Source organism: Macrobrachium rosenbergii, chromosome 32 (assembly GCF_040412425.1).
Source record: "Macrobrachium rosenbergii isolate ZJJX-2024 chromosome 32, ASM4041242v1, whole genome shotgun sequence".
NCBI classification, from domain to species: Eukaryota; Metazoa; Arthropoda; class Malacostraca; order Decapoda; family Palaemonidae; genus Macrobrachium; species Macrobrachium rosenbergii.
Genome location: NC_089772.1, coordinates 13,638,142 through 13,663,141, shown reverse-complemented (window position 1 = coordinate 13,663,141; position 25,000 = coordinate 13,638,142). Strand labels below are relative to the sequence as shown.

General features: G+C 40.3%; 1 protein-coding gene across 20 annotated transcripts in view; it reads right to left on the bottom strand.

Annotated features, from left to right (window-relative positions):
- LOC136855727 (tight junction protein ZO-1-like) overlaps positions 1-14,470 on the bottom strand; it is a 409,885-nt gene extending 395,415 nt beyond the window's left edge. For 12 of the 20 annotated variants that reach the window (XM_067133067.1, XM_067133069.1, XM_067133071.1 and 9 more), the window contains exons 1-3: positions 14,155-14,461; positions 9,321-10,095; positions 917-1,019 (exon numbers count right to left, since the gene is read on the bottom strand). In XM_067133067.1, coding sequence (XP_066989168.1) covers positions 917-1,019; positions 9,321-10,095; positions 14,155-14,164 — 888 coding nt within the window. In that variant the 5' untranslated portion in view covers positions 14,165-14,461. Of the gene's footprint in view, positions 1-916; positions 1,020-9,320; positions 10,096-14,050; positions 14,133-14,154 lie in introns of those variants that run through there. The other 8 variants (XM_067133076.1, XM_067133072.1, XM_067133086.1 and 5 more) reach the window with 2 other exon arrangements.
- Positions 14,471-25,000: the final 10,530 nt, after the last annotated feature.

Below are 25,000 nucleotides of genomic sequence, written 5' to 3'. Positions count from 1 at the left end.
TATACTTATAACAAAAATTAATGACTCCTTTTACTATCATTTTGATGAAGTGTTTAATTTTTCCAAAGTTTTTGTATTCTTATTACACATAAGTTAACGACTCCTTTTATCATCATTTTGATGAAGTTAAATTTTTCCTGAGCCTTCGTGTCATATACCATAAATCTATGACGCCTTTTACCATCCCTTTGATAAAGAGTTTAATCTTTCTTATGCCTTGGTATCCTTACAACACATAAATTACTTAGATGCTCTATCTTAAGAAGTGTTTACCATTATTCTTCAATATTTTTCATAACTGGCTTAGCTGTAATACTAAGATATAGAATGCTGGGATTCATAACCGCAGTGTACTGGGAAAGGTGAAGTGGCAGCAAGATGTAAAAGCAGTCCCCGGTTATCGGAGGGGGTTCCATTCCCAACGGCGTGACGATATCCGAAAATTGGTGATAACAGCGCTTATCGGCGCCAGTAACCAGGGATAGCCACTTTTAAGTTGGGATCGACACCGAAAATCCAGTTATCGTCATCACTAGACAAGCACCATTAAACTGGATTGCCGATAACCGAGGAATGCCTGTCTCTGGCTGATGGAAAACTGGAGATCTCAAAGACTGAGATGACTGGGCATGTGAAGAGAAGGGACGAAGGATTTTTGGAAAAAGGAATGCTCGATGACCCGAACCTGATGGGCCTTCAGGTAGAATGTGCACACGACAGAGGAGAAACGAAAGAAATCACTCCACGTTTTGCTGACGTAAAAACACTTATAAAGGCGATGAAAAAGAATGCTTAATGAATTATTCTAAACAAGAGCATCAGTCTACTAAGTACTTACGAAACTCACTAAAAAGGATAAAAGAGTACTGTAACCAAAAACCCCAAATCAATTCACAACTACAAATACGGTACTCACCTCTTCTTCTACAGGATCAGTGAACATCTCTGTTAAACCGGAGTAATCACCAGTGCTTGCAATACTTCCATACAATCCTGACATACGATTCATCTCCATCTCTCTGAAAAATTTCAATTGAATTGAGGATACTGAGGATACAATGCAGGTTTCTACCAGAGGTCAAATACTTGATTAAAGAAAAATATAAACTTCCACAAACAAACAACAAAATATCCCCCTCAAGGTCTACAATTTGACACCATCCATGAAATTGAAAAGTAATAGGTATGCATTACTAGTCACTACATCTTTTGATAAATATAATAATGCATAACCAAAACACTTATTTTAGCTTCTAGACTATCAACTGACTGATGCAAAGTAGAAGGTCTTAAGTGAAGTGAAAAAATTAGCATTCTTTTAAAAATTAACAGGATACTGCGAACAATTTAATTACAACAACATTTAACGAAGATAGTGATTAAATTTTGATACTCGGTGCTCCTCAAACTTAAGAATATCAGACAGAAAGTTTCTTTCACTGGTGCAATATGTCATTCACTGCATTTAAATGCTGAATTTTGTCAAGCTGCCATTCAATATCCATGAGTTAATCAAGTGAGAACCATTCAGAATTAAAATGCAAAAAGTATGACACTTTCCAGCATCAAGACCTTTGGGGGCATCCACCCCACTAAATGTAAACATTAATTCATGAGGATTACATCCAAACTAATGAACGAAGATGTTAAAGTATATGCCACGCAAAGTGTATACTGTAATAAAACCCAACCACCTATCTTATTTAAGGCAGAAAAATTTGAGTTCATTTTCAATGTCTAACTCCCACAGGAAAAGCTGACTTTAAAATATTTATGATGATGATAATGATGTCTAATTAGCTATAATTTCCCTACAGTTACAAAAAAATTCCCTCTGCTTTATTGGACACAAACTTCCGTCTGTCAGTGGTACCAAATAATCTTTACAAAAGGGTTAGTCAACACCCTCATCAGTCAAAAAACTTTCAATGATCATGTGCGGTCAATCTTAACCCTTCGAGATTTCAATAACGTCAAATATCATCCTATTCCCAACACTTGTGATTACAATGACACCAAGCATCATCCAGCAAAAGTTTTTGGCAAACTTCAATGTGTCAGACTTTTCACTGATTTCCATTTTTTAACATACTATCATAAACTGCAAGTTTTCAACTTCAAAATTATATCAAAACCAGTTTTATAACATAAAAAATAAATTCCTAACAAGATATGAAAAGAAAACATTGCTATGACCATAATCAGTGGTCAATGTGCGCTTCAATCAGGAATTATCACCCAACGATCTAAGACGAGATACATTATACTGAAATGTCCAACAGCTAGGAAACAATCAAGGCCAGTTCTAGCTGGCATTTACTGTCTAATCAAAGGGCTTTAGCTGTGGTGAATTTGTATCTCCTTCCTCATAAGGAAGGCAGATGTGTATATGTCCTTCGCAATGATATGATTATTGATGTGGTTGAGTACTGAATTAAGTTGTATGGTGTGCATAAACAAGACTACAACATCCCTTTCATTCAATTTCAACAAAATTTCTTTCCAAAGTAGCATTATTATGCTTACACACTAAATGTACATAATCTTCTCACACAATAATAGTATTTGTGCTTTTCCTTCCAAACTGGCTCCTGCCTTTCGAGGCTCGTAAATACATATCGAAACTAGTTGCCTAGTGGAAGCAACAAGAGCATTCCCCTTCCCCCACTCCACAGCTAAGGTGGAAAGAACTAAATCTTTACGCTTGAACAGAAGACCTCTAAGCCCTTCAAAACGACAGGCAAAAGGCCAGTTGTTTATTGAAATGGATTACAACAATGGTTTAATAGAGGCAGATTATTGACTTGGGAGATGAATATAGCACAATGCAGATAAATGTTCTGTTTGAAGTTCAATCACTATTTAAACACAAAACATTTCAATTTGGTAATGTTAAACATGACAACAAATAAAACTTCTTTGATTACACTGTTAAAAAATCGTAACTTTTAACACTAAATACCAAGAAATCCAACAGTTGCAAGATAGGAGATAACAAAGGTTCTTTGTTGTATCCCATAGCCTCACAATTACACTGTTTTCTCTTTCTGGGATTATTCTTATTTATTATTCCTCTGACCTCTTCATACCTAGCTGCCGACCTCTTTAGCACTGCAATATCTTCCTCAAACAATTTAAATTACTAATAATTTACTAGTTTTGTAGGTAATTTCTAGCTCCACCTATATTTCATACAGTATGGCAATCTACATTAGCACACCACAGAAACTTTCATAAATCATATTATACCTTTTAGTTGTAATATACATTTCAAAATTATTCTGAAGACGTGCATTCAAGTAATGCCATCAAGGCTTCCTACATACGAAGAAATAAAAATCAAGGATCCAATTCACTTTCAATTTCACATAAAACAACTCCCCAACTTAACAACAGTGAGTGACCTGTGTGTCCTTACACTATTATGTAATACTTTACCTCAAACAATCATTATTTTCCAAAATACTGTTTAAATTTTATGCCAAAAATTTTTAAGCTTAAATTCATTTTTGAACTGACCTAAGATACATGTAAAAATAGTTAAAACATCATAATAGCTACAAATAGCTTCCTATTACATAACATAGCATAGGTTTTAATCATTAGCAATTTCAACATCAAGCACTATAATTTAACATTCACTTTACACACATCTTTGATAAACAATTTTTAACACAAAGGGGCGATAGAAAATGAACAATTTATTGCCTCAAAAGTAATAAACTACTCACTTCTAAATTACAAAGCAAAATAGCACCAGGATCCTTAATTAACATCCAGTGAGGCAACATCACTAACCAGTCATCACTGTTCCCATATATACATTGCTGGCTTATTAATTTTCATTTATAAGAATTAAAAACCAAACTTTCACTTAAATGACTAACAGAGGTCACATGTAAGATTCCCCATTCAAATTTGACAGAGCACTCGTCGAATCCTACTCACAGTAGCAAATATATGGGTAGGAAACATAACAGAAGCGATACTTCTTAACTCTCTTGACACGTGAGCAACACTAATCAGGATTAGTGATTACCCTTAATAAGCTTATTGAGGGGCATCATATAGGTTGGGTGAGAATGCAGAAGGTAGAGACAAGGGTACGCCACATATATACTGGGTGAGAGAGAGAGAGAGAGAGAGAGAGAGAGAGAGAGAGAGAGAGAGAGAGAGAGAGAGAGAGAGAGAGAGAGAGAGCGAGAGAGAGAGAGGATGGTTCCACTCCTTTGGGGGTAGGGAATTACTTTCTAGAGGTCATTACAGAGAGAGAGAGAGAGAGAGAGAGAGAGAGAGAGGACTGGTCGTAGGAGAAATGCAAATAACAGTGCTGTATATAATAACTTGTACAGAAAAACATAACACATTAAACATGGAAAACAACCAGTTATGCAACTGCACTGGTAAACTCTTCTCACCAAAGTAACTTTGGAGATTAATTGGCGAAGGAGGAATGAAGGTTCTATTTAATTACAGAGAGAGAGAGAGAGAGAGAGAGAGAGAGAGAGAGAGAGAGAGAGAGAGAGAGAGAGAGAGAGAGAGAGAGAGAGAGAGAGAGAGAGACTTACACTTGGTTAAGAAGAAAAACTACAACACGCAACATAGTTTGCATGTTCCATGGAAAAAAACCTTTACTTTCACTTATTCCCAAATACCTAGCTGTGCGCAAACTAGTAGCCTGTAATATCTGTTTCACTTAATGATGTGATGAACAGCGATGGCTGACAATTCCCCACCTTGGAAGGCTTCTCTGTCTCACCTGTTAAATGCTTTCATTCACTAATCCTGTCTACGGACAAGAAATGCGTAACACTCGGTGAGTTTAGAGAAATGTACAGTATACCCAGTAAAAATAAATACTGTACGTATCTATGAAAAAACTTTCAGAAGTTTTGTTATAAGCAATAAATACAAAACATCTTAATTTTACTTGTGCAAATGTTACTCCTGAGAGGTGGATGTCTTAGAGCTTTCAGCTAACATTCTGACTGAACAGAGCACACCACCAAATTTACTAAAGTACCCACAACTCGGTTTAGATTAAGTCACTGCTTGGATTATTTCCCAAAGATGTTTACTGATTTGTAGTACTGTATACTGGTACCCATCTGAGGTGCCACAAACCATGTCTACTCAACAAAGTTTGTGAAGCTAAGATTAGGCACAGCCTTGTGTGCTAGCCTCAAAATGCACAAATATAAAGATATAAAAAAAGTAGTGACAAAGATAACCAAGTGGTCACCTACCTAAATACAAATATCTGACATTAAGAAAGTGTCCACGAAGTTAAAAAAGATATACTGTACGTTACTTGGAACACATCAAGCAACAATTTGAGCAGAGAATATATTACATTCAGTAAGGGCATCGTATTCCCTACTCTTGATATTTCTCCTGTGGCAAGCAACAACAGAGACTTGACTTTTGGAGCACCTAGGAAAAATATCCCATCCTCTGTAGATAAATATGAAGTGCTCTCACTAAACACAGAACAATTTCTTCCTCACCTTTTTCCATAAAACCACAGAAAGCATGAACAGAAAAGGTGTTATGCAATCATCTTCAATACCTGGAACCTGGGTATTTGCTACAGTCAAGAGGAAAGGATAACCATCCCATAAAGTCACGTAATTACTTCCACCAAAGCCCATGCAGTCCTACAAGGAGGCTTAACGTAAAGGCTCATGTTCTCCCTGTAAGGCTTCAGAATTTGAGGGTCAAACTATTTGGATAATGTATCTACCAGTTCAAAACTTAGTCACTCACATCAAGAAAATTTGGTGGGGGCAATCCTTTGGTATAGAACACCACTGGCATCAATAAACTGCATCCCACAACAACTGAATTTAATGCACTGTACAATAAAGGTAGTGGCACACTACAGCTGATAACTAAATTCAATTGGTACATTCCCTATGGTTTGTCAATAGAGGGGTAGGGTCTATAAGAATAACTTCCTGGTATGAAGATCCAGCTAAGTCACTCCTTTATTGCTTACCCAAGAGTGCTCTAGTATCTCATCTCTGACTGATGTAGCAAGCAGTACTCTATAAAGTCACAGATTCCTTTACCTGTAGACTGAGCGACCACATCCAAGACTTCCCTGCGACCAGCAACAGGGGTGCCATCCGACAAAATTTCTCCTCATCTTGACCTGTCAGTCGTGTGATTGTTCCCGTGTTACATCAGTGAACTTGGCACACACCACTTCTCTAACTATGACTTTGTCTTGACAACTAGAGTGTATTATGACCCATGGATAACTTTCCAGGCAGCCCAGCACTGTTTTTCCCTTCAGAGGTTGATCTGTGCACCACTGCTTATCCTCAACCCTTGATTCTATTACTGGATGACTATGTTAATGATACACTGTGAGTTATCTCAAAGGAAGGTGCTCATGATTTTTTGATGTACAAAGTGCTTCAGTTCTTTGGGCCTTTCTTGTTTTTTCTCCTGCTTAGAGGATTGTTTTTTTCTTTCAGAAAACTGGACCTGTCATGAATCATTTTGAATACTGGGTAAGCAGCTTCACATGACTAGTTGGAGCACAGCAACAATTTCATAAATTACTTCTTTATATTATTGCTTTTCAGCAAGCTTCCACATCTTAGCTGCAGTATATATCTTGCTCTTGAAAACAACACCTGCTCAGTGAGAAGGAATTTCTAAATTTCTCCTTTGAACTGTGTCCAAAAACGTTGGAACAACTCTCTGGCGTGTGGAATTTTAGAGAAAACAGCCACAATAAGACCAGTAGGCAATCAAACACTTTACATGAATAAACAAATGTTTGCTCCCCTCAATTCCAGATGCCAACTCTCTCCATGCAACACATATCCGTCAGGAAATGTTTTCTGGCAGTGTAAAAAATTATTCCCATTAAAACCCAATTCCTCTCTCTCTCCTCCTTGACGGAAGAGTTAATCAGCATACACAGATCTGTATCTGTCCCTCATGAATTCGCTCAAGCATTGGCCCTTTTGCAATCCCTTCAAATGGGATGGGGATTGAGATTCCCTGGGCACCTCCTTACCCTAGCCCAATACCTGAACTTTCAAGATGACCTAGACAGGTTAGTCCTGGCAGGTTAGCCATGGCTACAGACTCACTACATCCCATACTGAACATTTGGTCATTTTGCAGAAATTTCTTTCTTTTCACCTTCTTCATATTTTCTGGACAAAACTCTCAACCAACTCACTTTGGAAAAGAGCGACTTCCCAATACTGGATCAGGCTTAAACTTATCCAATGGTAGCTATGTGGGAGTGAGTCAAGATTGACTCATCCAAAGGATGTCTGTATTATTCCACAAGGGGATTCTCAATTCTTGTGGATTGACAAGGCCTATCTTGCAAATGCCTCTAAAGACTTGAGTGTCCATTACTTTACCTTACGGGATCAGATAAAAAGGACCAGAGGGACGTAGGGAATGCCTCATGCAGCGGCAAGCTAGCCATCTGATGAAGCAACCGAGATTACGTCAGACAGTTTCTCCAAGGTGGTACACCTCAAAATTGGAAGGGTACGGCAATCTGGCTCCAAAGATAGTTATAATTAAGGGTAAATATGACAATACTCTCAAGGATACCTAAAGATGATGTAACTTTCTAGCCAATCCTGCTGAATGTCTTCTCTACCAAGAGGTCTACAAGGGATGTTGAGGAACTTCAGGCTCACCCATTAATAATCTTCTCATACAATTGACTATAAATCTACTAACTCTTTCTTCTGGTCCAGGCAGTGAAAGATATATTCATGGTTTCCTACTCTAAGCCGGAGTTTTGTGTCTTACCAACATTGTCAACCTGTGGAATGTGCAATTAATCACAAAATACACCACAACTTTTTCTCCTACCATATATTTTTTTTTACTGATACTGCCCAGTAATGGCAGTTCCCTATACTAGCTAATTTTGTACAGAGTAAGCAGCATTTCCTATGAAAAATGCTGCTTTGGAAAACAACAGAAACCAAGATGTAGTGAGTACCACCTATATTCTGTGCTAATAAAACATCTGAGCAGCAGACAATGTTTTATATTCAGGTTGCAACCCCAGAGTTGCATCTTTTACTGGCCTACAGCAGGTTAGATTCAGAGATCTTTAGGGGTACCTACACCCCTGGGTATGGTATCTGATTCTACAAGCGGAGAATGACAGTTTCTCTGCTTCAAATTTCCTAATACATGTAAGACTGATAAAGTTCAGACTGTCTCCAGATCTATATTTTTTTAATTAAATACGGATTTAATGTCACATCCTGGAAGAGCTAAATTTACATTTGCGTGTTTTGTATCCAAGAGATTTAACCCACAAATCACTAAATATGTAGGCCAAATGGTCCTAGCCTTACAGTATGTTAAATTTCATTAGTACTTGAGGAGGACAGTGGCTCATCATTCATTCATCTTATTTGTAGTATATATTTCTTTCATTCAGGGAGGTAGTACATTGGACACTGATGCCCATACTTTGTGGAAAAATTAGATGTAATATGATTTTACTCAGGGAAGTCCAAATAACATAGCTATGACCCTACTACAAGCACTACAATGTTACAGTCCACTCATGACCCTTGCTAGTACGGAGACCTATTTTCCTAGTACCTTACAATCGGCAGATCACAGACTTTGGCACCTTAATTTTGAAAAGACAAAACCTTTTTCCACCAAAAACAGCCACTCAGGAAATAGTATACTGATGAGGTTGTTATAAAACATATGAATTTCTTCTTGTAAAAGATTTATTTTTTAAATACAAACCCATCAATTTACTCTTGACCCCTCATTTCTTGTTGTAAGTCTAGATCGCACTGGGAATGGCTTACCACAGCTGTGAGTGCTGAGGAGTGAGAATCATACTTACTCAGTCGGTGGATGACTTCTTTTCTCTGAAGTGTATCTAATGGAGCTGAACACTGCAGGATTAAGCAATTATAAAATGATGGGTTTGTGTCAAAACACTGAAAAAAAAGTTTCTCCTTACACTAATAAACACCAAAATCGGACCCCAGCAAAGGAACATGCACACCTTTAGTGAAACGCAACTTACATCCATTCACAAAATGTCCTATGCTTTGATCTCATTTGATATTATGTAACATTCGACAACCATTTTACCTAAACTCCCCAGGAAAAACCTCCACTGGGAAATTCTGCTGAGAACTGAACCTTTTAAGCAATTCAAAATACAAATCATGTCAATGCCTCAAAATTTACAAAAAATCTGTAATACAAAATAGAAAAAGAGTATGCCATCATTACAATCACATAATTTATAATGAAATTCTCAGTACATTCACTAGTTAAATCACACTTACCTATTCGACAGCTTTGGAGAGGTTGAAATGAACTGGTTAAGAGTGCTCTTGTCATAAAATTCTTTAAAGGAGTTTATGGAGTGAATAGAGTGTATGGAATTCAGAGAATGCTCCCTCCTGTGGTGAATGCCACCAACGGCACCACTCTCTTCGATGGGAGGCGGGGGTACCGGCGGAGGTTCAGTGGAGCCATAGATGCTTCCAAGAGATGCCGAGCCACTGTATATTCCAGACGAGGGATGGCTGCCACTGTACAGACCACCTATGCCGCTATATATTCCGGAGACTGAAGGTGGACTACTTCTATAAGCGGCGTACATAGCTGCTTCGGCATTGGAGGGAGGTGGTGCTGGCGGCGGGGGGTCATCTGACTCCGGAGAATCATCAGGACAAGAGAGCTGGTTGGTGGGACCGGGAGACGGAGGGTCATCTGGGCTCTGGCTGGAGCTCTGACTGTCCCCAGAATGCTTAGAAGGAGGATTCGACTTTGGACGGGGTGAGTGGTTTCGCACGGAAGGCGGCTTTGTGGGAGGGGCCGGGGGAGGCGTGTGAGCAAGAATGGGTGTTTTGGGTGAGTTCGGAGGAGTGTGAGCTAGGTTAGGAATATTAGTAGAGGTATCGGGACTAGCAGTGCCATCGCTGCGGTCTATGCTGGGTATGCTATGCAGAGAGAGCCGTTCAGCCAGGGAGGCTACCTCATCTTTGGCATTGGTCACATTATCTTCATCTTTGGGTGTGGTAGGAACCAGGGGTTCTGGTGTTTGTCTTCGGTCTGCTGCAAGATACACGTAAATTATTAGCAAAGCGGAAGTAAAGGCATTTTCACCTACCAGTCCTATCTCGTTAACGACAAGCTTTAAATTGCTCTTTAAGATGAGCTTGCAAAGTCAGTTTACCTTAATACGTCTACTTTTACAATGTTTATCAAATATTATGCATATCTTCATTTAACTTTGTTAAATTTAATGATAACATCAATGAGAATTTCAACTACATGTATTACAAAAAGCATTCAAAGTTGTTTAAAATCATTAAAAATACAGCATCATTTCAAAGAAGTTAACTCATTTGAAATTATAACACTAAATATAGCTTAAACATCTTACGCCAGCATCAAGTCACTTTCCTTTCAAGACCCTTTATACTTCTGGACAAAAATATTTGAAACTTATAAAGCAAAAAAGCACGTTCCAAGCAACAGCATAACAACTGTTAGAAATTTTGCATTTTATCAGCCTTTCAAATAGAATTAAATACTGCATACAATTAAACTAAAGTATTTTTTTGGTTATAATTCTAAGTTACTCATTCCCAAGAGAATCAAAAACCCCATGAAACAACTCATACCGCTCCCAAGAGATTTTCCATAAAAACAAAGAAGCACATGAACTACCAAAAAATGTTCCATATAATTTAACAAAAGTATATATATATATATGATCTGTCATAAAATGTAAGGGTAAAATGTTCCATATAAATTTTTAAAGAGTATATGATGTCAAGAAATGTAACATAAAAGTAAAAGGTTCATAATCATCCTAAGAGCATATGATCTACCATGAAATGTACCACAACACCAAAGGCACATGATGACATCTTGCCGTGAACCTGTCATTCTCATTACAGAATACAGTCGAGAACTTTGGAAAGGGTTAGGAACCAGGCGTAATACCAGTTAGTGTAATTCATATAATTGCTGAAAGCATAAAAAAAATAAGCTCCTGAGAGAGTGGATGACTCATTCCAGGGAGAGATATGACACTGACTCTTAAAGCCATATGTAACAAACACTCTCTGTAAGCTTTGATTAAGACCCAGACACAACTTAGTCAACAAAGGTGATTATCGCTTTTAACTCACGGAGTGCTGTCAAAACAGCGCTTACTGCTCATCTAAGAAAGGTACTTTAGGAATGAATGAAACAACCATCTCCAACCCGAAAGGAGTCAGTATTCCAAAGCCTTTTGTAAGCCTTGAGCCAAAGATCACCGACTTGTAAAAATGAATTTGAACAGCCTGATAAAAGCTTCCACTGTCTCCTAGGCTGCCCGCTTTTCCAACATGCTGGTCACCTTTCCAATTCATATATAACTTGCTAAGACGATTGCAATGGGAGAATATGGACAATAACACAATCCTGGTCTCTCCTTTCACAACTGAATGGCATTGTCCTGATTACGTGGTAACATTTTCTCAAGATATTCAGCTATTGCAAGGCTTACTTTTTATTTTTGTATAGCCTAGGTATAACTGGTATTTTGTCATTTGAATTACTATGCCTTTCATTGGTCTACTACATAATTTAAATTAAGCTACATAATACACAAGTTAGTTGAACTGCATTAGTTAACGATGATAAAATTTCACATAAAATTTTACCAAGTTAAATTCTTAAAGAGTCCTAGCCATTGTGACTGTGCATGTAACCTCCCTCAGGTTCTTTCAACCAATTAGAGCCTCTGAAACAGTATTAATTACCACAGAGACAAAGAGGACTAAGGTGGCTGGCAAGCACTTGTGATATTTTCAAGTTAGATATGGCCAGCATAAGCTGCAAACTTTTATTCTGGCCTCGGTTAATGGCCTAGGCTTAAAAGATAAATCAAAGTTTGGCCTTAGTTAATGGCCTAGGCTTAAAAGATGAATCAAAGTTTGGCCTTAGTTAATGGCCTAGGCTTAAAAGATGAATCAAAGTTTGGCCTCAGTTAATGGCCTAGACTTAAAAGATGAATCAAAGTTTGGCCTTAGTTAATGGCCTAGGCTTAAAAGATGAATCCACCAGACTTGGCCCAGCGGGTAATAACAGCTCTAATCCAGGTTTTGACAAGTTCCTAGCCTAGACCAGTTAGATAAACCAAGCCTAACATTTGGCTAAGTGCTAGTTGGCCAACTTAGCCTAGTAAGGGCTTTGCAACTGTGGGTATAATTCTTACAATGTTTATTTAATAGGCTTAGTAAGGTATTAACAAGAGTGGGCCTCTAATAATTGGATGAGTGGTCTTTATAAAACTTTTATTTTCAAAGAAAGAAGCCTGTTTCACTGTGAATTAATCACATCTTCATTCTTTAAGTCCATATACCATACAAAAAGCTGAATGCTGCTGGCACAGACTACCAAAATGTTGACGCAAGGGCTTGAATTTCTTTCTGGCCCGAGTGCTTCACCAGTTCACGTTGATGTTGTAGCTTGTCTTACAAGAAAACCACAGTACTTGATTGATTGTGAAAATAGGGTAAACAGCCAGCAATATTGCCCCTTGTTACAAACGCCATAATCTATTTAGGCTAGTCCTCAATAAACAATGTCCAATGAATATAATGAGAATTGTATACTATTATTCTTAGCTTAGTTTTCTCATGAATTACATGTTTAGCCAAGCTCTAGATTTACGCTCATTTCAAGATGAATACGGTGAAACCTGAATATGCCTGGTCGCTAAGAAAGTCAGAATGACCACAGCAAACCGAAACTGCCTCAACAATAAATCGAAATGTTTGTAATTTGAGGTTTTCACTCATATGCAGTTTATTATTTAATACTATGTTTTCCATTACTGGTACTTGAAATGTAACTTTCCTGCGAGTTTTCAGAATTTTTGTACGATTTTTATGCCATTTTGGATGCGTAGCTGTCCACCACTATAAAAAAGATCTTGAGTTTATTAATACTTCATCACGTTTATTCTGTTACCATTTGCCTTACGGTACAGAGTTGAATATCTCAACTGTGGGGCATAACCTGATACTGAATGTTAGTTTTAATACGGTATTACCTTTGAGCATCGGCAGTGAAAACATCGATCCAGGAAGCTAGAATTATGTTTTTCTTCGACCTTCATTTCTCCATATGTACTGTCATGTGTTAGATCGCAAACACCGACTTACATCATATTAAAAGCAATACTGATATGATCAATACTGCAGCATTAACTAAATATAGGCTACGTCTATATTACATAAAAACATCTGGAAAAGAGAACGGTGATGAGAAAACAAAATGGTTGCAAGAAGATCATTCCAGGTCCAAGCACTTTCCTCGTCTACTGTGCTCCACACGGATATGCTCCAATAAACAGCGAAATATATCTCACAAGACCACAGCAGCGAAGGAAAACGACTGGCCATCCAAAACGGCATGAATATCGTGCTTAGAAAACTGTAATGGAAAAGTTATATTAAAAGAAATGGAAAACAGTTTTATGCAATGAATTGAATATATTAAGAGTGAAATGTCAATCTCAACTCGATCAGTTTGTTTCTGACGCCGTTTCATTTTAATGACGAGTCGTTTCCAGCCTGCGTCGCATGAGGACCACAGTATTTGGTTAATAACCACTAGATAAATAGCCTGTAATACTGCTAAACGTTAACATGGCCTAACAATTCAGGCGAGTCGTAGGTAAAGTGGTTCGTGTTGGCGACATGCAGCTTAGGGTAGCTCTTTGTTTCAAAATTTGAGTTTAGTATGTAAGTTTCATTATTTAATATGTTTCAACCTCAATCAGCTGAAACTTAATGCAGAGATAGGAGAAGTTCCAGCCCTTGGCAGCTGGCGACCCCAACCTCCCCAGGGGGGGCTACGCACCCCAAAACAACGCTGAATAAGCGGGCTATCGCTCCCCACTCACCATTTTAAAAAAATTACACTCACACCCTGCGGAAAAGAGACGAGACCCATCCACTTCGGCGGAAAGTGAAACACCTCCCCGCCCGCGGTCCGTCCGACCTACCGTAGAGTTTCGCAGCCGACCCCGACAACGGTCGGACACCCTAAAAAACGGCTTCTACTCCTACGTGCTACTTCCCAGCTTAACAAGATCGGAAAGCGACTTACTACTGTCCATCTTTGGTGTGGGCGGCGAGAGAGCACAGGCACAGAAATCACAAGACGGGTCGGCAACGATGATGCGGGCTCTCAATTGTCATTTCCCGTCGACGATCGCCTCGCCAACTCTTCATTGATTTTTGCGCATAACGCACTAAACTGTCGACTTTTCGTGTCTCCGGCGGTGCTAATGTGCTTTACGAACCACTACAGGGCATCGGCGAAAGGCAAACGCTCGTCGAAATCACACCATTATTGATTTTTCGCGAACATCTTCGAAAGAGTGTACCAGAGACTGTTCTTGGCCATTAATTTTGTTTGGAATGCATTTCTCGGCAAATTCTGAAAAGTGGAAAAAGAGCGACGTTCGTCAAGGTTTTAACTAATTTATATATTTTTTCATTCTATATATAATACCCGTTCTTTATTAAATAGTAAAATTCGCGTAAAGAAAGAGGAACTATTCAGTTTTTCTTACGAAATGAGATTCACGCGTCGTATAGAAAGGGGTCAATGCGCCGCCGGGTCACTAAAGAGGGGGTCACTGGATTCTTTTATTGTGCCCTCTCAACTGGCTTTGTTTAGCGACGTTATTATCTGTTGGTTAAAGAAATGAGATAAAGAACTTACCAAGATACTGAAGTTGCGAAAACCTCATTTTCTCTCTACGACCGTTCAATACATTATTAAAGGGCTCTTTATCCGAACTGAAATTAAAGAGCGCAGAATTCCCTGGTGTTTGGCTGCAGATAAGAGACTCTTTAAAACTATCTTGCGTTGTGCAGATATAAAGTTCCTGGTGACTTTTTAATAACAAGTTTATATCTGGGAACTGGACTGCTTTAAATTAGTTAAAGAAAGTCCTCCTAACTACGACGTAATGGGATATATTTGTAAGATTTAAAATTGCTTCTCTGATAATAAAACAATGGTCATGGTTGACCAAAACCAGAATTATACTTCAGTGGTTTCATGAAAAAAAAAACTCGTATTCAGTCATTGTCATTGCTCACTGCAAGATCAAAAGCCCTTCCGAAATTCCTTAACAGCACTTGATGCTAATTTTAACACCTCAGATAATCGCATCTTTATCATGCCCACCACTTCAACAAAATTATGATAGTACTACAGTACGTGAAAAAATCCTTTCGATATCATTTCTCATAAGATAAACTGACGCCTTGTGATTACTGAGTCGGTTTTCTTTTAACAGGGGTAATTTTTTGTGGTCTGTGATCACAAAGGAATAGATTTATTGGTAAGATAGCCGAGTTGAAATACCAAATGTGCCTTCAATCTACAATTACACAAGCTTTTTAGAATCGTGACAGGCATCTCAAAGATAAATAACAAACTGGAACCATGACTGACTTGATCATCACCCGTTTACTGAAAATTGGATTGTGAAACGGACCGTTCTAAATTACGTCAACGCCTCCGTGAAAATAAGAAATCTATAACCTCTGGCGTGACGTAGAAGAGTAATTACGACTAGATGGAGTCGACTGTGCAAAATTAGTAATCTGATATTGCAACCGGTATTTTCGGAAGTGTTCCATTTTTCTCTCTGGCGGTGATCGAGACATAATTATAGATATGACGTTGGGCAAAAGTGTACAATTTACACGGTGAGAGAATGTTTTATATATATATATATATATATATATATATATATATATATATATATATATATATATATATACTTTATATGTATACATACTAATTTATTTGTGTGTGTGTGTGTGTGTATGAAGCAGCTGATGTTGTATACTGATGAAGTTTTGCTGTAAGGAAGTTCATCCACAATTCGCCAATTGAAGTATGAATGTGGCAGTGCCCCTTATGTTTTTTTTATCTAGAGCCAACCACTGTTAACGAAAATGCTGTAATATATATAAATATGTGCGTAAGTGTGTATTTCAGCTTCCCTTTAACTCAAGAGCTTCACCTCGCCACTTCTTAATCGAAACTGCTTTGTCAAAACTGGCCACGTTCATCATTTCTGAGTCATGCCACAATAAAAGGAATTATCATATTATAAGTGTCCTCTCTACCAGGAGAGTTCTTGATCTTAAGATGAGGAGTGGTGCATCGCCTCTCTCTCTCTCTCTCTCTCTCTCTCTCTCTCTCTCTCTCCTGCGTATTGATTTTATCATGCGCTGACAGGGCTTATGGACATTTTTCATGATCTGAATGCTACGCCGTCGACCTTACCGTAATGCTTTATAGCAGTGTCTGTTTCCCGTGTTTATTTCCCCCGTGTGTGAATGTACATGTCGTGATTCGGTCTATAATCAGCCGTTACAGACTCGTTTGATTTCCTCCAAAGTCCCTCCCGCCAACTTCTGCTTTTGCTCCCTCTTCAACTCTTGGGTCTGATTTGCACTTACGGAACATTTGCCTGCTGCCATAAACTGCATAGTCCCCGCCATTTCTTTCTTTCTTTTAAGTTACTGGGTACGTAGAGTCGACGGGCTGCAACACTTTACCGCCATATGTTTCAGATAAAGCAATGACGGTCTATTTTTTCCCTCCGGGTTTTCAATGCAAGCGCGCGAGCGCCCTCTGGTGCGTTGACGTGCAGTCACTGCTTGAATGGTGATCTGGATTTGACTGAATTCTTCGCATTTTGGTTAATAACATGCTCGCTGAGGTATGGGTCTACGCCCGTATGTTGCTAGTAACCTTCAGTGGGGAATGCTGGCTTCGCCTTTGTTAGGTTTACCAAAAAGGGCTTCTGTTTAATGTCGGACCTCTATTTCGGATACCGGAAGTTACAAAGCTGACAGTGACATTGCACGGCAGATGTCAGATAAAACCGCCCGCTAAGGGAAAGGAAAGGACGTGATTCTTGCCGGTGGAGGAAGTGTCCTCTCTAATAGAGCACCCCCCAGCGAATTGAGCTTTGCTACTACTAGTACTAGTACTATAACATCCTTTTGAGCGCAGTCGTTATCAGCGTCATTTTATGATTACCACTGCTACTACTTTTTTTTTTTTTTGCAATTACTGAGCGTTACGCTCGTTGTCATTTTAGGATATTTCTGGTGCTACTGCTGCTGTTGCTGCTAGGATAATAATTTTTTGAGGGGTGGAGGGGGGTTCCGGTAGGGGTGGGCGACGGAGACGTTGCTGTTGCTACTACAAACGACTTCTCTTGCTACTTCTACGATCACTATGGCAGTCGTTGCTATCAAGGTACTCTTGGACCAGGTTGCATTTTTCCGAGATGTAACCGATTACCGGACTGGACCTTTCCCTGAAAAAAGCGGGGACGCCATATCTTAAAAACTGACCATAGAATTTTCTTGAAAATAATCTCATCATGTTTCCCACACCCAAAATACAGAGAAATGCAAAACATAACTTAACCTAACCTAACCTACGAGTATGACACAAAAAAACCGGGGCTGGTGCAATACTAGCATACATCTCAGGGATTTGCACTCGGGCTGTTATCATCGAGCGAGAGGAGCCAACAGCAGCGTAACCCGGCGTATTTCTTCGCTGCAAAGAACAAAGATCAAATATTAAAGGCCACGCAGTTACATATGATGTGCAGCTTTACGACCCGGGTTGTCGTTACGGCGATGAGTGCGAAATGAAAGTCAATGGGTCTTATGAACGACTTCAGCGGAGCACAACATTCCCGCTGCATTCCCCCCAAGTACCGTAGCTCCGAAGGGGAAACCCAGGAAATGAAGCCATTGCCCATGCTTTATGGAACTGCATCTCTGAGATACTGAATAATGACAAGTCTTTTTTATGCTGAGACTATCATTTTATTATGATTCATAAGATGAATCATTACAGAACAAGGCCACGGGAACCGTTGGCTTGAAATTCAAGCTTCCAATGATAACGGTCTTCGTTTGAAAGGAGTAACAGAACGTGACGAGAAACAGAAAACAGATCATTTATTGGAAAAGAAAAAAATAACCCAACAAATCAGTAAATAAAAGGTATCAAACTAATAACAATAACACTACTGACGATAACAAATTAGTCAAACTCAAACGTGACTCTTCATAAGCCAGCAGAGGAGAAGCTGTTCCCAGCTGCCAATCGCAACCAGATATCTGTTTACAGAAGAAGGTCAAGGGAGTCAGTCGTATTTCTGCGCCCAAACACAATCATCTGTCAAAGGTTTAGAGAAGGGACGTTTGGTCTCCCCCCCCCTCTGTGGGCGTTACCGTGGATCGACGGGGGAACGGTAATTAATAGTGCCATCTAAGTAATTAACTTACCGAGAGAGTGAGATGGGAATATTAGTGAAAATAATTAGGGGAGACGATTAGTCTTTCATAAGCGAGAGAGAGAGTGAGAGAGAGAGAGAGAGAGAGAGAGAGAGAGAGAGAGAGAGAGAGGTGGTAAACCAGTGCTCCGCCACATAAAACGCTGGAGCAGTATTTACAGATTTTCTTCAACTGACGCGCATCGCCAACCATAAAATTTCCAGAAAGACTTCTACAGACAATTCAGAAGTGCAAAAAGAGACAATACGGTTCCTTGTACTAGGTGGGACGCTCTAAGAGATGAGTAGCAAGCACTAACTAGACTTACTAGAGGAACAGGCGCCGCCTAGGACCAAATTAGAAAATCTGGCATCCTTTATGAGGTTAGTCTTGCAACAATGACCTCACAAAAGATCTGGGGCACGTGGCAATAACATCACCATCTCTACAGATATATTCCCAGTAGGGGGGTAGCGCCACCAGTGCACCTCACGGGGTGCACTGTAGGCAATGCTAAAGGTTCTTTGCAGCGTCCCTTCAGCCCGTAGTTGCGACACCTTTTATTCCCTTTACTGTACTTCCATTCATATTCTTTTTCCATCTTGCCACCCACCCTCACGTGCAATTATTTCGTAGTGCGACTGCGAGGCGTTCCTCCTATTACACCTTTCAAACCTACCTACTCTCAACTTCCTTTCCATCGCTGAATGGCCTCAAAGGTCCCACTGCTTGGCCTTTGGCCAAAGCTCGATATTCCATTCCACTCTACAGATATAGAAAATATTGCCAACAGTAAGGTGATTATGTAGTTTGAATCCAGACGAAAAGATAGTTTAGGAGATGAAAGTAAAGTCAACTGTTGTCAAGAGGTTAAACCATTCCCTAGGGCCTACACAGTATGATCATGCTACAGTTCAACATAAATAAAAATAAAAGCAAAATTGATACTACACAGCATCAGTGACGTCTGCCTCGTGCCTTAGCTGATCTAATCTAAATTTTCGTTAAGTCAGGCAATTATTTCCCTTCGCATCGGGAGAGACCAACTGCCTGTACAGAGAGTTACTCTTTCGCATATTGTGTCGTCTTCTCTTCAAAACCAAAATTTAGGTCACTACTGATGGAAAACTTCGTACAAGAACGTTTTCTGTACAGTATCTCCATGTCAAGAACAGCGAACCCAATGATCTCCATGTGAAGAATGGCCAACCCTTTCCGGTCCCAACTCCAATTCTACATGAGGGCTAGTACTATAAACACGGCGAAACAGTGAATCATCTACACTTTTCGCCGTGTTTAGTACTTAGCCCCTGGGGGGTCAAATGTCTAGTACCGAAGTGTTCATGTCTAGAACAGCGAACCCGATTATTCCCATGAAAAGAATAACGAACCCAACAATCTTCTTGTAAGAATAGCGAACCCTGCTGCGAGTGGGTTCGCTAATCTCGTCATGATCCTATGTCTATCTATATATATATATATTTATACACACACACACACACACACACACACACATATATATATATATATATATATATATATATATATATATATATATATATATATATATATATATATATAAAACGGCCACAATCAAAAGCACCCACGTCAGGCCTACGACAAATGAGAAACGCCAAGCGCCGGCGACTAGTGAAGTCAGATCGTCACAGTTGCGCCAATAAAAGGAAGACAAAGCAGGAAATACACTTTTAAGATAAATTCTTTAACTGCCTAGATTTATGGCCCGAAAATATCAAGGTTATCATCTATCATCCCCTCAACCATTCGGACCCAGAGGTTCGGGAGCCGTTTAGTCCCCCGCAGTCTGGTGTGCCTTACTGCTCTGTTCTAAATTCTCTCTCTCTTATCCGGGATGTGGCTGTTATTTCATTCCGGCGATAAGCCCAGCTGTTCGAAAGGCCTACCACCGAAACGAACGAGGAATATTACATCCTAAACTAAACGGGAAACCGACTGGCAAAGCAAAAGTAAACGGATCTGGCGCAAACAAGTACAAAATCCTCTCTGCATCTGGGTGCCACCGTACACACGACAGCAGACTGAGACGTGCTAGCTCACACACACACACACACACGCACACAGAATGGGCAACACCACATCGTCGTTATTTACATTATCTCCACTTTTTTCCAGGTGGGAAATTCCCACAGGAAACGGAAATTCCAATAATACAAATTTTACCGTCATGGTTATGGGCATGTGGGCGGTCGGCAGGAAATAAACAAACTGTAGGAGCGTAGACCCAGTTAAGCAGCAGCCGGGAGCGGCCTCTGGTATTACTATGATTAATATTATTGTCATTAGCGGATGACAGACGCACACAGGAACTTTATTCATTCATTACATTTTCTCGAAACGATTTATACTGACAGATTTCATAACAGGAGAGTTTATAAAAAAAAGGGAAAATAAGGTTAGTCTACTCATCTAGATTGTTAGCTCGTGGGAAGCCAGTATTTACGAAGATGAAGCTAAAACGGCAAAAGCAGCAAATGAATCTGCTACATTTCATTTGCTGCGCATTTGTGATAAAATGCAAATGCGGTTCTTCAAGGATGCTTCTACAATGGCAAAAGCAGCTAATGAATCTGCTACATTATATTTGCTGCGCATTTGTGAAAATATGCTAAATACGGGCTCTTCTAGGATAACGAAACAGATCACTCTGGTAAATTTTATTCTTCACGGACTTATGGAAAAAACTGTGAGTTGGAGCTGAATATAGAATTTAGGCTAAAGGCCAAGCACTGGGCCCTATGAGGTCATCCAGCGCTGAAACGGAAATTGAGAGTAGGTAGGTTTGAAAGGTGTCACAGGAGGAAAACCTCGCAGTTGCACCGTGAATCAACTGTTAGGAGAGGATTAAGGAAAGTAAGGTGGACAGTAAGCGGAACGAAAGGGGTTGCAGCTGGGCGCCTCAGGAACGCACGGCTGCAAAGAACCTTAAGAAATGCCTACAGTGCACCGGCGAACAAACTGCAGGATGAAGTTCCTTCCGTGCATAACTAAAAACGGCGAAATCTGAAGTGGTGTCTGATCGGCAGACGACGCGATTGAGCAGAGAGAAGACGGATATCAGAGAAAATGGTTTGGCGGGGAGGGCGGTCCCAGATAAGACGCCAGGAGAGCACTGATGGATAAATCAATATAAATTGCTGGCGTAATCTCGCCATTTTAGATGTGTCACGACGTTTATTCCTTTTTCTAAGGGAGCCCTCATTGTCTTCCAAGCGACTATACGGGTTCGCTGTATGAGTTTGCCAACATACGTGACACGGGAGCTCCACATACATGATGTGATGAGCAGACGCGAGAAGTGCACTTTGTTATGAGTCTTCGATTTAACTTGCGCGCCCGTGTCCTCCCCGCGCGCGTGCTTGCGTGCACACGCATACTCAAATACACACACACATTATATATGCTTATATAATTATATATTACATGTGTGTGTATATATATATACTGTATAATATATATATATATATATATATATATATATATATATATATATATATATATACACATATCTCAGTCCATGTCTGTATGAATGTAAGCATGTAGGTATATACACAAACAGAGAGAGAGAGAGAGAGAGAGAGAGAGAGAGAGAGAGAGAGAGAGAAAGAGAAAGAGAGAGAGAGAGACTCATACACGACATTACAAACAACAAACTGTCGCCCTTACTTAATTACATGGAAAAGAAAAATAAAATATACCGGGGTAAAGTTGTTGCTTGTAACGCCTTGACAAGAAAAAAAAAAAATGAAAGTGCACCTAATTTACTGCAAAAAAAAAAAGATGAGAGTATCTTTTATATATACTCTTCCCCCCTCCTCCTCCCCCTCCCTACTTTAGTTTTTGTTCTATTCTTCTTCTTCTTCTTCTCCCCTTTCCAGCGTGTAACGTTGCTGACAGACACGTCGCTTTGCATTCAGAAGGAATGTGACTAAGGAACCCCATTCCTCCTGTGCGTTTCCCGAGGAAAGCATTTCGTTGTTCTGCACTCTACCTAATTGCATTCTTCTCTTACTTCGTTTATCCTTTTCTTCTCCCCCTCTCTCTGCTTTCTTCCAGACCCCGTGTTCTCGCCTTGCCGTGTGCGAGCCAATATCCCCCTAATACGCCCCTCTGTCTGGGAAAACGCAGGAGCGAGCTGCTTCTTTAATAGACCGACGTCATTATCAATCCGGGTTTCGGGGAATATTTTTTCTTTTTTTTTTACCCCATACACTCACCGTGCTTTCATTTGGCATCGATTCGCGTTTGTTCTGCTCCTCGTTATTCCGTTGTGCTTTCCAACCCCCCTGGCTCGTTACTCTGATTCTCGACTGCTTTTCTTTCGCAGTCAACGAAATCATTTTGATTCCACCTCCTTTGAAGACCGTTATTTCGTTTATTTCACTTCTTCCTTCTTTAGACTTCTTTTTTTTTATTATCATTTTCTTGCATTCTTTCTCCTTCTCATCGCCATTAGTATCTCGTTATCGCCAACATCTTCGTTTTCCTTCTTTCTCACCGAAACAAGTTTCGTGACCTTCTTCACTCTTACTTCTCATAATCCTTTCCCGATTATTATTATCCTCCTCCTCCTCCTCCTACCTCATTCTATTGCTATTACGCCCCTAGTCCTCTTTCACCCCCTACCACTCGCTCGGCACTTTTCCTTCGTCTCATTAATCCCTTTCATTAAAGGAGAAATATTTTGGGACTGCTCTTTCCTCCCGCTGCGCGATCTCGCGAATCGATACATAAAGAACTTCTTGCCATGTTGGACCGTCTGCATCTATGCATCTGTTCTTTAGAATAGAAGAGAATACAGAGTTTTGGCCAAAGGCCAAGCGCTGGGACCTGTGAGGTCATTCAGCGCTGGAAGGGAAATTGAGATTAGGAAGGTTTGAAAGGTGTAACAGTAGGAAAATCTAACAGTTGTTAGGAGAGGGAGTTGCACCAGTTCCTGAAAAAGAGAAAAGTTAAGTATAGGCCTACCTTAGTTTAGCCAGACCACTCAGGAGCTGATCAACAGCTCTCCTAGGGCTGGCCCGAAGGATTAGACTTATTTCACGTGGCTAAGAACCACATTATAGCGAGGAATGAATTTCTATCACCAGAAATAAATTCCTCTAACTCTTCATCAGCCGGCCGGAGACTCGAACTTGGGCCTAGCGGGTGCCAGTCCACAGCTCTACCGACTCGCCCAACGAAGAGCTCCTGAAGAAGAGAACGCCACCAGCAATATAGCTCTTCGATTTCCAGGACAAGCAACGAACGAGGATCCCATCTGATGTGATCGCATGTAAAGCAGGGTTTGTTGGTTTCAGTGGTGCAAAGGCAATTTTGGATCCACTGCACTGCTTGTCGGACTTAAATTTAAAAAATTTACACCAGAAATCTAGGCTTTTAATGGATAGCAGACAATAGAAAAAGAGACGCATGTCCGCTTGCTTTGGAGGTATAATCAGTCATGTTTGATGTCACATAATAATAATAATAACGTTGAAATCAATCCCTTGTTTTCAAGTAATCAGTTGGTGTTATTAGGATTTGGTTTTCAACGTTAAATGGGCCATTATCCTCTGAAACTGCAAGCTGCTCATTACATTCACCCTTCAGTATAATGAAGTGCTGTATTTATATTACAGTTAACTGTCGTAGCTTATCAGTCTACACTTAAATACGGGTTTCCTTCGACCGGAAAAAATCTGAAATGTTTAAGTTCATATGACAAAAGTCTATAATAATAAAATCCGATAAGATCTTTTTTGTCCTCCCCCCGGGTGGCAGTAGTAGAGACATGACACAGCCACTCACCTCCTGCAAACTGGTTTGTCCACCCCGGGTGGTGGCGAGGTAGTTATGGGAACGGGAGGGCAGGGGGACATCCATCCTCCTCCTGCAAATCTGTTTGTCCGCCCTAGGTGGGGGCGGGGTAGGTAGGGGACACATCCACCCCCCTGCAAACCCGTTTGTCCACCCTGGGTGAGGGTGAGGTAGGTAGGGGAATGGGAAAGTACGGGAGACATCAACCCTCCTTGCAAACCTGCTCGCCCGCCGCGGGTAGGGGCGGGGTAGGTAGGGGACACATCCACCGCCCTGCAAACCTGTTTGTCCACCCTGGGTGGGGGCGAGGTAGGTAGGGGAATGGGAAAGTACGGGAGACATCAACCCTCCTTGCAAACCTGCTTGTCCACCGCGGGTAGGGGCGGGGTAGGTAAGGGAATCATCCACCCTCCTGCAAACCTGTTTGTCCACCCTGGGTGGGGGCGAGGTAGGTAGGGGATTGGGAGGGTACGGTAGACAGCAGCAATCAACTACAGTGAAGGATCTCTGCGTGGCCGAACACACAACTCAGTTCCGGTAGCGCTTAATTGAACTCCCAGTAAATGCTCTGCCTGGATGGGAACATTCGTCTCTCCTCTCATTCAATTTTTCTTCATACTACCTCATATCGCCTTCGCTCTAATGCATTATTCAATTACACTTTATTAACCTTTCTTCACGAGAAGCAAGATTAAACTGCGCTGCCCCGCTGAAATGGTTTATCGAATACCAGTTCGTAGATATTCAAGGAGATTTCTCTGTTTCAGTGTCGGATAAACCTT